Source organism: Mesoplodon bidens (genome assembly GCF_964165515.1).
Source record: "Mesoplodon bidens genome assembly, chromosome: 4".
In the NCBI taxonomy this organism is placed as follows: Eukaryota; Metazoa; Chordata; class Mammalia; order Artiodactyla; family Ziphiidae; genus Mesoplodon; species Mesoplodon bidens.
Window position 1 is genome coordinate 6,911,057 of NC_138160.1, and position 13,070 is coordinate 6,924,126.

The following is a 13,070-nucleotide window of genomic DNA, read 5'->3' on the forward strand; positions in this document are numbered from 1 at the left end:
ATGACTTCTATGATTAAAAGTGTAAAGGGCAAAGTACTGATATGGAAAGTGTTTTTAGTCAAGAACTAGTGTAATTCTTCGCTAGTCTTTGACTCTAAAACTACTTTAAATGCGTATGTGTTTTGTAACAATGGATTCAAATATTTATTAAAGAAACAGTTGAAATGAATCGCTTGTTTATATGACAAGGGTATTGTCTGCATCACAAGGTTGTATAGGTTAGTCAATGTTGATCAATGTGTGTGTTAGTCCATGATGGACCCCGCCTGGCAGTTAGAAAATTAAATAAAGATAAGGATTTTGCTCAGGGCTTTGGATGATAAAAATCTAATGAGAGAAAGTAGGATGAAGATATAAGAAAAAGGGAAAGAAGAAGCTTCTGGAAGATTGGCAAGTAAATGTCATGTATACACTTGTGTGAGTACATTATGTGCAGACATAGTAACTTTGATACAGTAGTAAACACCATTCATCGCATGCAGACAGCTGCTGGCTCTAACTCTCTTCACACCACGTGTCAGGCCAGAGCAGGGGCTTAGAGTTCTCATCTCTTTTAACCATTCCCAAGTTCCTGCCAAATGGGTACTACTGCTATTTACAGATTAAGAAACTGAAGCTCTGAGGGTTTCTGTAAACTCCCTCCAAATTGCAGGCTGGTAAATAGCACAGAGAGCAGCAAGACACACCTCTGAATTGTCATAACCAATATCATAAAATCAAGGGGATCAAGTTTATTAACGTTTACTTACAATAACCCTAAAACCCCAGTTTCACCTTCAGAGACAAACTTCCATCTGACTAGAGGGTTGATCTGGAGACAGATGTATGATAAGCGGGACAAACTGTGCAGTGATGGGACAAGGACGGCACAGGGAAGAGGTTAAAAAAATGTGTAAAAAGAACACTGAGGTCAGCTCTGTGCTCTGTGGTGACCTAGATGGGCAGGATGGGGAGTGGGGTGGGAGGGAGCCCCGAGAGGGAGGGGATAGATGTATACTTATAGATGTTTCATTTCGTTGTACAGCAGAAACTAACACCACACTGTAAAGCAACTATACCCCCAATTAAAAAAGAAAAAAAAAAAGAAAAGAAAGAACATCGTGTTCAGGCAAAGAACACCAAAACACCAATATTAGGGGCCATTTAGCATCAGAAAACCCCCAATCGCTTTAGGAAATAAACACAACCATCAAGAACACATTGAAACAGATCAGCATATTCTGTCTAAGAATCAGCTTTATAAAAACATCCCTTAAAATAGCTATTATTTTTCCCTAAGTTTCAATTACAGTAAGTTTTGTTGTCTGAAAAAAAAGTCATTTGGCTCCAACAGCTCATGGCACTGAATACCAGTCACTGAAGATGAATGAGAGCAGGAACCAGGAAAGTGAAGGGCATGATGTTAGAGGAATCTGCTTACTCAAGGGAAGCTTCTTGGTGGGCAGAGCAGGAAGGCGGGAGGCTGTGCACCTGTGCCCCGCCAGGCGTCATGCTTTATTTCTCACCCCAAGGGAGAACGACGGAGTCCCCAGCACCTCTTCAGACCTCGATCCACCCTCGATGGAGCCAAGATGAGGGCTTCCGTCCGCATGACCCGGTACCTGGAGTCCTGGGGGGCGGCCAAGCCCTTTGCACACCTGCATCACAGAGACAGCATGACCACGGAGAACGGCAAGATCAGCACCACGGTATGCCCTCCCCGTGCCCTAGCGCTGGGCAAAAGCTAGTTCCCCCAAAGGCATCTCCTGCCAAAGTAACTTTTGTCTGTAATGAGGCAAGCTTACCATCTCCGACTTCTCAGATTGGCATTCTCAGATATTCCTTACAGATATCAGGTTATCGTGAGCACCAACCCCGCATTGCTAAGGGTTTTAACCTAGAGTGATTTTGCATTATAACTTTATTACCCAAGACTGTAATTTACAACTGACAGTAGCAACTGAATACAGCGGAACTCTTTTTAAATCCAGGTTTGTGTTTTGCTTCTGCTATCATGAAGTACAATAGAAAGCCCGAGCATCTTAATAAGAGAACAAATGAAGGCATGATGTCCTTGGAATTTGAGTGGCATCAATAAAACTGTCTCTTCATCACCCAGAGGTTCAGGCTGTGTCAGAAACAATGTACACTCTATTGTTGGATATCCTTATTTACATCATCTTTACTTCCAACAGAGAATAAAGTCCCAGTGCTCCTTGCAGCAGGGACATTCTCAATAAGATAGCTGAAGTGCAGATAGACAATAGAAAAACTCATGAGAGGAGAGAAAAGTAAACCAAGTTGAGCACTTAGAATAATCCCAATGGTATAGTTAGATTTTAAGAGTCTCTGAGTAAAATATCATGCAGAATAGCACTAATTGTATTAGGGATGCATTTGAGGTAAAGAAAGAAAATGGGATGTTACATAATTCTTATTAGCTGATGAGAAAAAGAAACACACCAGGCTGTCAGGTGAAAGTGGACATTTCACAATCACACACCCAAGCCCAAAAGGCAGGGGCTCAGCATTCCTGTGTTGTCTCAGTTATATCTCCTCTCAACTTCCTTTGTTCTCTTTCAACTGAAAAATAAATGATCTGACAGAAGGTCATGATCCATCAGGCAGTCAACAAGGGAGACCACCAAGGCAAGTCCTAGAGGAGTTTGCATTCTATTGGAAAGAGAGAGACCCTAAGTCGGCCTCAAATGAACAAAAAAGATCACTCCATGTGCCTGCTCAGGGTCGTGATGAAGAGAAAATGGAGTATCGTCTTTGGGAGTGAATGGTGTGGCCACTCTGGATGGGGCGGCTGGGGACATCTCGGAGAAGGGGAGAAGTCAGTGGCAAATCAAATTTTGTGGCCCTGAGATGGAAATGAATTGGCATCTTTGAGGGCAGAGAGGAGACTGGTGTGGCTGTAGCATCATCAGCAGTAAAGCAAAGGGAGGTCATCAGGGTGAGAGGCTCTAAGTAATCATGTATAATTTATTCTGATTGTGATGGGAAGTCGTTAGAGGGTTTTATGCAAGGGGAGGACATAGTATAATTAATGCTCTGGGTAATGGAGCAAGAATGCAGTGTCCCAAGGGAGGGGGATGGTGCCCTCTTATGCTAAGATTTTAGTAGGGGAAACAGTGAGAAGCAAACTCAGGTTATAATTTGAAAGTGGAACGTATAAGACTTGGTGATGGAGTGGATATGTGTGAAAAGGAGGATCAAGGATGAATCCACACTTTTTTGGCTGCACCCCTAGAAGAATGATGATGCTATGAACTGAGATGACAAATACTCGGGGAAAGTCAGGGGATTTCAGATGGAAACATCCAGGTTTTGCTAATGGACATCTTCAAATCAGTATGCCTTTTAGACACCGAAGTGCAGCTAGGAAGTTGGCAGTTGGGTGTGTGAGTCTGGAACTCAGGGAAGAGGCCCCAGATGGAGATGTGGATGTGAGAAGCATCAGGATTTAGATGATATTTGAAGCCATGGAGCTGGATGAGATCATAAGAAGAGAAAAGATCCAAGGAGGCAGGACTGGGGCAACTGGAACCTTCCAGCAACTAGACCCTGTTAGAGGAAAGGTATCCTAAGACCCTAGGCTCTAGTAGTCAGGGAAAGTCGATGCTTCTATCACTCTTATGAAAAAAGTTGGATAATTTCATCTCAACACTGCATTTATTATTAGTACTAATGGCTAATATCTCTCATCAACATTTGTTATAAACCAAGAGTTGATCGGTCGGTCGGTCAGTTGGTTGGTTGGTTTTCAAGAAATAAGAATCAGATCTAAATATTAAAACATGATTTTCTGTGCTGTTTCATATGTGTACCTGTGAAAATAAGGCCTTGCTTTTCTGGGTGTGTGATTGATGTTGTTGTGGTTGCTAATTTCTTATCAGTCTTTATTGTCTCAGGACTTAAGAGCAACTGTCTGCCTTACTATCTCAGCAAAACACTGAAGGAGAGATTTCAGGCTGACTTTAATCTGCTATTATGTGTTAGTGAAGATGCCTCTTTCAAGAGAGTTGTAACTGGCTAGAGATTGAACTTCAGGAAATTGTGTATAAAAATCAGAGGGCCTGTGGAACAAACTCAGTTTTCTTGACCAGCTGGCCTCCAGTCACAGACATGGAGCCTAGGGACTGCCTGAGTAGAGACAGAGGACATCTGAGGCTTTGGTTATTAGCACATGAAACCCATAGGACTGTGTCCCTTACTCAGTTCCAGAAAGATCCCATTGCCATTCTTATTAATACATCCCGGGTTTGAAAAATTGTCATTGCCAAAAGTTATTTCTTTTATCTAATCCCCTATGCAGAACTTCATTGACTCTTGATTTAACATTGATAGAGCTGGTAAATAATGCATTATTTTAGTTTATATAATAAAACTTGGAGTTCAGTTATTTTTTTAAGGCTCACCTTTCCCTACGCTAAATACATTTCCTGATCTAACCTTGGAGATCAAAGCAACAAAGAACAGTTTATTTGGAGCCACTTTGTTACAAGTTTTATTTTAATTATTTTATTTTATTTAAATGTATGAAAGTGAATCTTGTGGTTTTTTAAGTCTATTATTGAACATTTGGCAGTGGAGACCCCCACTGATTAAATCTGACCAATGTCTCTCTCTGTCATTGACCTTTTTCAGGAACTACCAGCACTCATATGTACATTTCTTCTTTTTGATCAATGATTCTCACTTTCACACACTTAACCAATAGTCCCATTTCTTAACAGCCCAGTCAGTGATAAGGATTGACTATAGATTTTATGATCATGTTTGAGTTTTAAAGCATTTTATAAATTTCAGTCTGATGCCAAACTACATTTTCACATCATTTGTCCACAGTAACTTTAATAACAGTCCTCTGCAGGCATTGTTTGAAATCATATCTGCAAATATCAGGATGGAAATTTTAAAAATTCAGACCACAATCCTGACACCAGAGTTTATAGATTACAAAAACATTCTAAATATAAACTGAATTTTTAATCATGTTTCACATTTATAATTAAGCTCTTTTTCTCCTCATGGGTAGTTATTTTTACCTAAATGATATTTTCCATGATGGAAGAAGAAATATACATCGTTATCACTGAAAGATTCTTAAAGTATGTTTTTGGCAACTAATACTCTTTTTTTTAATAGGATGTACCAATGGGTCAGCATAATTTTCAAAGTCGCACCTTAAGGTATAGTATATGTGTATACATTCTGCTTTCTAATTTTTAAAGGCTTAATTGCTTTTTATTTATTCCTAAAAGTAATTATCATCAATTATAGTATTTTGAAGTCTACTTCTTCCGAAAAAAGAGCAGCTACTTGTGAAAACCCCTACTAAATTGCTTTCAGCTTCTAAAACTAGGATTATTGGTGTCATTTTATTAGAGTTAAAAGAGGGAAAAGGTAAACACTGCCTAGTAAACACTTTAGAACTTTAAATTGTTTTCTTAAAATGATTCTTCTTCATATTAATCTGTAGTAAAAAATTGAACTTTCTTAAAATGAGTAACTTACTTAAAATGATGTTTGTGGGGTTGAATCCCAGAAAGAAAAGCAAGGTAGGTCCAGCCTTTCTATAGTGAAAAGAAATGCAGCCCACACTGCTCAAAAAAAGAAAAATCGGGGCTTCCCTGGTGGCACAGTGGTTGAGAGTCTGCCTGCTGATGCAGGGGACACGGGTTCGTGCCCCGGTCCAGGAAGATCCCACATGCCACGGAGCGGCTGGGCCCATGAGCCATGGCCACTGGGCCTGCGCGTCCGGAGCCTGTGCTCTGCAACGGGAGAGACCACAACAGTGAGAGGCCCACATATTGAAAAAAAAAAAAAAAAAAAAAAAAGAAAAATTGCTTCCACAAAGGCCTGCAGGTCCCTGTTGTCATCTTCACAAGATCACAGACAGACACAAACCCTTTTCCTTGTCTGTGTTCCTCTAGCTTTGGGGCTCAGAGTCTTACTTTTGCATTGGTTTGGGAGCTACGTACTTCTTATTGAAGATGTTAGGGTAATTAATGAAAGACCCAAAACTTGAGTCAACTTTTCTTTCCCCACAGAGACGTGAGTTTATCCCTGTAGAAAACGCATTGCCTGAAAGTAGTTAGATCATTCCCTGCCAGATCTTTAGGGCACACTGTTTCTGACCCCTCTATGTTACTTTATTTTTGTTGTAATGAGCTCTAATTTGTATTTTGTGTAAAATTTGAAATTTTAACATTGACATATAACACTTATAGCCCTATGTTATAAGGAAAATTGGGTTCTTGGGCTTTTGAAATGTTATTTTTTAAGTGGCAAATACCAAATTAAAGAGAGCTTAAGGTAATTTAAGAAATATTTTGGGCCTGTCACATATCTTGAGAAGGCTTGACTCTTCAGGCCAATAAGAGACTAACGCATCTGCAAACAACTGTCTACAGAATTTCATGGACATCCTTTCACCTTATATGTTCTATGTCCTCTCATCTGTCTAGTGGGAAATACCTCATGCAGTGCCAGTATGATGTGGGCAATGTATTTGGGGATGAGCACTGTCTGAAAGACAGTGATCAGAAGCTGTCACTTTTAGCTGTACCAGGCATATGGGAAGTCTAATTTCATCCCTACAGGGTTACTCCAAGGTAGATGAAATTGTCATTATCATTTTAAGAGGGAAGAAACCAAGGTGCTGGGTTAAGAGATGACCAGAGTCACGTGACTGTGGAGGCAAGGCCATGGTCATGCCCAGGGTCTGTGACACCAAAACCTGTCTTTGTACCTGCTCTCCTGTCCTGTCTGCCCTCCTAAGAGCTTCCTCCACATCTACTCTACTTTCCTCCGTGGTGGTTGATCTTTGGTGGCCCCAAGCCTCACAGAGAGAGCTTGTCTTTCAAATCAGCCTCACCTGGGACTTCCTTTGTACGTCCTCCCTATATAACATGGCCAAGGTCCTAAAACTTCTCTGAGCCCACAGCCTGGCACTGAGTGAGCATTACAGGACAGTGAAGCATCATCTGAGGTAAAGCAGGACCTCTTTCACACCTCTTTAGATATAGCAGCCCAGGCCTGGGGGTGGAACAGGTCCGGAAAGGAGCTCAGGAGAAAGAATGGAGAGGAATTGGAAAGAGGGTTTGGAGACACTGAGTACTGGGGAAGCCAATGGTAGGGCAAGAACAAGGACAGGAATGTCAAAAATGCTGAAACATTGAAAGTCTGAGGAACAATGCCCTGCTTGGTGAATTAAGAACTTCTCGTGGGGAGATGATCAGCCCCAAGTTTATCCTATCACTTCTGTAGCGGAGGTCACAAAACTATGGAGACAAGGAAACTGTCTACATGTTAAGAGCTGTTAGCCAGAAAATTACTGAATACAAAGGGTGCATAATATGCATTTATTGGTTACTTCATGTGCCACATTTACTGCGTTGAGCACCACACAGGCATTATCTAAGCTAATCCTAAAACAGACTCACAACGACAATGCCATTGTTAGCACCCTGGACATATGATTGAAGGGTTGAATTTTCTTGTGAGCTCAAGGCACCTACACTGTTCCTTTTCACACTTGGAGGCACTTTTTGAAAGAGAAAGCCACCAAACTGAAGTCAGGAATCTCAACATGTGGCATAGGGCTGATAAAAAGAAAAAGAAGAGTCTAAAATGAAGGTAACACCTTAGCCATAAATGAGAATGAACCATCTTAGATGATTGCTAAGATACCATGCTTTTTTTTAAAAGAAGGATCAAAATTAATTTGCCTTCCAATTTAGCTTGGAATTTGGCATGTTAAAACCTCTCAATTCCATTGGCTTGGTGTCTACAGGTGGATCACTTAATATCGTTCTGTTTTTGAACCAAAACTGCCCTTGGCCTGTTTAAAGAAAGCAGGACCTGAAAGTGTGAACCCACAAACAATGATATAATGTAGGTAGATTACCCATCCATCTCATTAATGATAATTCCATGAGATTTAATCACATCCATCTCATTAATGATAATTCCATGAGACTTAATTACAGATAAATATGACATTGCACACTTAATACTATTCTTATCTATATAGAGAGGCAGTTCTAAACTCAGAAAAGTATTATTTTTATTCCAGAGTAGGAGGTCTATTCAGTGAGTAATTTAACCAACCACAAGACAAAGAAGCCTCCTGCTCACTCCCATGGGCCTAGGTGACTCGGACACCCAGACTCAGGTGCAGGCTCTTTCAGGCCAGTTTGAGAAGGGCCAGATGTGCTTAGACTCTTTGCAGTAGATGTTTAACTTTTAAAAACAAGTATTATTTTGATTTTCTCCTTTACATCACTCTCATGCTAATTGTCAAATTAACCTTGGAGAACTCATTCTTATCTTGGCACAATTTATTTGCAAAACATTTTATATTATGATTGAAGATTATTTACTTCCAAGATCAAGTGAGCGGTCTGCACATATAAGTGGGGTTTTCTGTGAATAGCGCTTACCAAAACTGAGGAACATTTAAATACATGCAATGAAGCTTTGACGTGTCTCAAGTAAGATTTTAGTTCTGAAAATTCTTGAAAATTGACCAAGGAAAACACAAAACAGGAATGATTATTTTGTCAACCACACCAAATTTTTACAAGGGAATTTCCAAAGCCAGTATGTTCTGTCATAAAATAAAGTTTATAAAGGCAACAATTCAAGGGCTAGTGCATCTCTTGGGACAGAAAGTTCTTTTATCTCAGACACCAAGGACATATCTTTCAGTGTTGCTTTTTAATTTCACTCTGAGTAGTAAGGCAACATTTTACTGCACCAAAAGCTCTAGCCAATTCATTCAATCCACAAAGTGGCTATATGTTAATAGAGAAAAGGCTGCACATAGACTGTTTCCTTTTTTAAAAAAATTCAGTTAACAGAATCAGACAGAGGTTTTGGCATCACAGACACACAGGCTTACTGTTTAGTTTAGTAATCATATTCTTACCCAAAATATTTCCTCCTTCATATAGAACCAAGTCACAAAAGAAAAGATTTGAAGAGGAATTAAATGAAAGGATGATTCAAGCAATTGATGGAATCAATGCACAAAAGTGAGTACTTTTAAATTATCATTCCTCTCTTATTTCAATCCTATTATTTGAAAATAATGACATATTTTCCAAAAGAATTTCCCCCCAAACTCTGTCATACTTATCATGACAAAGCCAAGTTTTCTGAGACAGTTCATTCATTTCACCTCAAGCGTCCTTAATAATAGCTTTTGTTAGTAGTATTTCATCTTTAAAAGTTTTTTTAACTCCGCCTAATCCTCCCCAAGTAAATTACTGATAAACAACATGATACATAATTATAGAGAGAAAATTAGAGCATAGTGTGTTCAGTAGCATATTTTTTAAAGATCAGTAGATTCCACATGGGAAAATCATTAAGTTGTAATGTGTGACACTATTCAAAATGCATTCATCTCCCCACCCCGAAAAATCAGAGAATGTGGAGGCACCTGTGCTCTAAATCCTGGAAGAGGGTCTTGAGCATTAGAATCTGAATTCATGGGGGCAGCAGGAGGAAGACCAATTCTTTGGAGGCCAAAATATTCAGTCTATAAAGCCGATAATTGCTACTGTAGTTTTAAATGGTCCAAAAAGGCAGGAGACAAGATTTAAAGAAGGTGGTGGCTTTCATGGCTTGCACGGAATGGTTACATTCACCGGCCTTGGAATTCTCCTTAGGTGTGTGTGCCATGGCTCACCTCATGAAGGGCAGGAGGTAAACAACTCAGTGTGGTTCCTGGTACTCATTAGATGCTCCAAAAATGTTTATTGAATTAAACTGCGGTGAAAACCTTAGTAGATCCAAATGAAAAGGTTTTATGTGAAAGTTTTCATCTTTATGGAAACCTATTGAATTTTTATCATGAAAGTTGACTCATGGAAAGTGTAAATGATTTTCACCTGGACTGTGCCTCCAAAATTAAGTTACACAGCTTTGCAAAATGCATACCTCTTCTAGACTGTGCCTTGCAAGGGTGCATTTCAGAATATTTACAGTACTTATGGAGGAATCGCATGTGTATGTATGTATGTAGGTGGCGTGTGTGTGTGTGGAGTTCCATACATATACAATAATGTCTCTAGGGCTGGCTAGAGCTGTAATTCAGATATGCCAGCACATTGAATGCACACCTGCCTAATCCCCGCTGTATACTCCAAATAGATAAAGCCTTCCACCTGCCCTGGAGCACTCAGGGCACACCAGCAGTGCCGAGATAGGTGTTCTGCTTTGCCTGATACCAGGATCAAAGTAAAAAACAGTCTCAACTCTGCGCTGATTGAAACCTCAACACCTCACAACTGAGAAACAATGATTCCCTGTAATGTACTGGCACCTAAAACCCAGGGAGGTCTGATTTCACACAATGTAGATTCATTCGACCAGAGGAAATAGCAGTTACTACTTGTAACCCACTGGAATAAAATACAGCAGAAGAGAGAAGAAATATTGTTCCTTGACAAAGTTTAGCCAATTACAATGATAATAGTAATAATAAAAAACGAATGTATAAAATCAGCCTCAGCATGTCTTCATGCAGGACGCCTACCTTGTTAAACTACTTTTATGCCCACTTTTCAGAATGTTCTTACTAAAGGAATCATTAGAAAGTACAATCATTGGCTTTGCTTTATTTCTGTCAAGGTTGTTTGTGAATCGTCTGTCAGTATGGTATCATTTTGTACTCAAATACATGTTTGGTTACCACCTTTGTGTTTTAGCATAGTTTTATGCTAAAGTCGTGGTTAACGTTGGTGTAACTGCTTATGCTGTAATTTTCCCAACACATTCAGAAATCAAGTGGAGGAAAATGTCATGCTGTACTCAAAAATCAAAAGGGGAATTTTTAAAATGGAAGCTATCATGCACCTATTTTTTTAATTAGCTTCACTCCCATTCTGTTATGCCCTACTCATTAACCTCTCTTGTTCTTCGATAAGATGTTCTTCTGATCTTATTTGATTTTCCCACTGAGGATTCAGTAGGGACTCCAGGCTTGATGTACCATTCAGTCGTTTTCTGCTATTGCCATAAAACAGTGATTTATATGCAGATTTTCATGTATTCATTCATTTACTCATTTAGCAAGCATTTGTTAAAGGGTGAACAATGTCGTCATTTGCTCAGCATCAGACATGCATAGCAAGACCCCAGGCCTAGTGTTACCCCTCAAAGCCCTGAGTGAGGGGAAGAAAGATCACTGCACAGATGCCCTACAGTTGTGACAGGTAAAGAGGAGCAGGACAGCACAGATGAAAAGTCTCAAGTTTTCTGGAGGAGGTGACACCTGGGCCAAACCTTGAAGGAAACTAAGAGGGAGAAAGGGAAGCCTTCATGGTGTGATAACAGGACGCGCCAGGGTCAGAGATGTGCTTCCCAGTCTTTAGCACAATCAGGACACACCACGCCCCTGCAGGAGTCTCTCAGGGTAAAGAGGCTTGAGTGGGAAGTTGGATGCCCTGAGAAGCAACTTGGAGTCCGCCTGAGGGGGTGGGGCGTGAGCACTTTGAATGGTTCTAATCAATGACTGTGTGATCACCACCATCCTGCTGGTGGGCAGAGGATTCCTTAAGACAGGAAACCCCTAAAGTGAATGCTGCAGAGCCAAACCAGAGGTGGCCAGGCCCCCCTGAGGACGGAGCTCAGAACAGAGGTTTTGACTTAGTCTGGGTGGGTGATGTCAGCTGAAAAACAATGCACAACCTGAGAGTTGTGAATTAAGTTTTACTGGGGGCAAAATGAGGACTGTAGGCCAGGAGACAGCCTCTCAGGTAGCTCTAAGGAACTGTCCAAAGAGGTGGGGAGGAGGTCAGTATATACGTGATCTTGGTGAAGGGGGCACGTGCAACCCAGCACATGTTTAAGCAGAAGATGGCCCCTTCTCGAGGAGCAGATGTGTCCATTAATAATTTTAGTGCCTTTCTAGATGTGAGAAGAGGCAAGAAATTGGGCTCATAAAATCTCCTGAAAATATCTTAACTATCTGAAGGCCTTTTCTGCCAGTTTTCCCAGAGCACAGATGCCTCATTTATGATCTCCACCCTGAACCCCCTTGAAAGTGTGTTGAAGGTCAGTGACAGCAATGGCCAGTGACAAAATCCTTGTAGAGGCAGATGGCAAGTGGCAATTTTTAGTTGGCCGTGAGGCGAGAGGGAAGAAAGTGTGTACCAGAGGTCTGCCCCGAGGAGCATTACCAGAAGCTTCTCCTCTCTGGAGGTGCAGAGCGGGGAAGGGGATGCCCTGTGGGTGGACAGACCAGACCATCCCCTCCACGGCAGTATTTTTCTCTTGAGGAACTGGGCACTCCTGTAAGATTCATCTCAATAGAGGGGTGCACTGTACAGTTAATATTCAGAATGAGATTGCCATGTCAGGTTCTTCCAGATTGGTTAAAAAAAAAAAGAAAAACAATAGGAAAGAGGTAATGTGAAAAGTTCAAAAGGGGAGAAACAGGGGCTTCTGGGGTGCAGGAAAGGAGCTGGTGAGTTAATGAAGGACATGGGACCCAGGTTTAATTATGTCTGAGTGGAGTGGAGTGCATGTATGGGTGGATGACCGACCGACCCCAGGGCTGGGGAAGGATCAGGTTTCCACACTGAGAGACTACCTATCCAGCATCATTTATTTCAGCTGCAGGTCCATGGACCACCTTTCCCAAATGCCACAGGTCACCCATGGCCTTAGTGCACAACTGAGGCCACTTGGACCTTTGGATTCAAGGCTGCATAGATAGGTGGTGTGTTAGTCAGCTGGGACTGCCATACAAAATGCCATGGGCTGAGTGGCTTAAACAACAAAAATTTATTTTCTCACAACTCTGAAGGCTAGAAGTCCGAGTCAGGGTGCCAGCATGGTTGGTTTCTGGTGAGAACTCTCTCCTTGACTTGCAAAAGACAGTCCCCTTGCTGTGTGCTCCCGTGGCCTTTCCTCTGGGCTACGCAGAAAAAGAGAAAGAGCGAGCTCTCTGGTGCCACTTCTTATAAGTACACTCATTCTCTTGAGTCAGGTCCCCACCCTTGGGACTTCATTCAACTCTAATTATTTCCTTGGAGGCCCCATCTCCAGATACGCACACTGCAGGTTAG

General features: G+C 41.2%; 1 protein-coding gene across 2 annotated transcripts in view; it reads left to right on the forward strand.

The window, feature by feature from the left end:
* Positions 1 to 13,070, forward strand: part of ADCY2 (adenylate cyclase 2) — a 441,039-nt gene that overhangs the window by 312,366 nt on the left and 115,603 nt on the right. For both annotated transcript variants that reach the window (XM_081233724.1, XM_081233725.1), the window contains exons 10-12: positions 1,512 to 1,688; positions 5,134 to 5,177; positions 8,946 to 9,026. In XM_081233724.1, the coding sequence (XP_081089850.1) occupies positions 1,512 to 1,688; positions 5,134 to 5,177; positions 8,946 to 9,026 (302 nt within the window). The remainder of the gene's footprint in view (positions 1 to 1,511; positions 1,689 to 5,133; positions 5,178 to 8,945; positions 9,027 to 13,070) is intronic.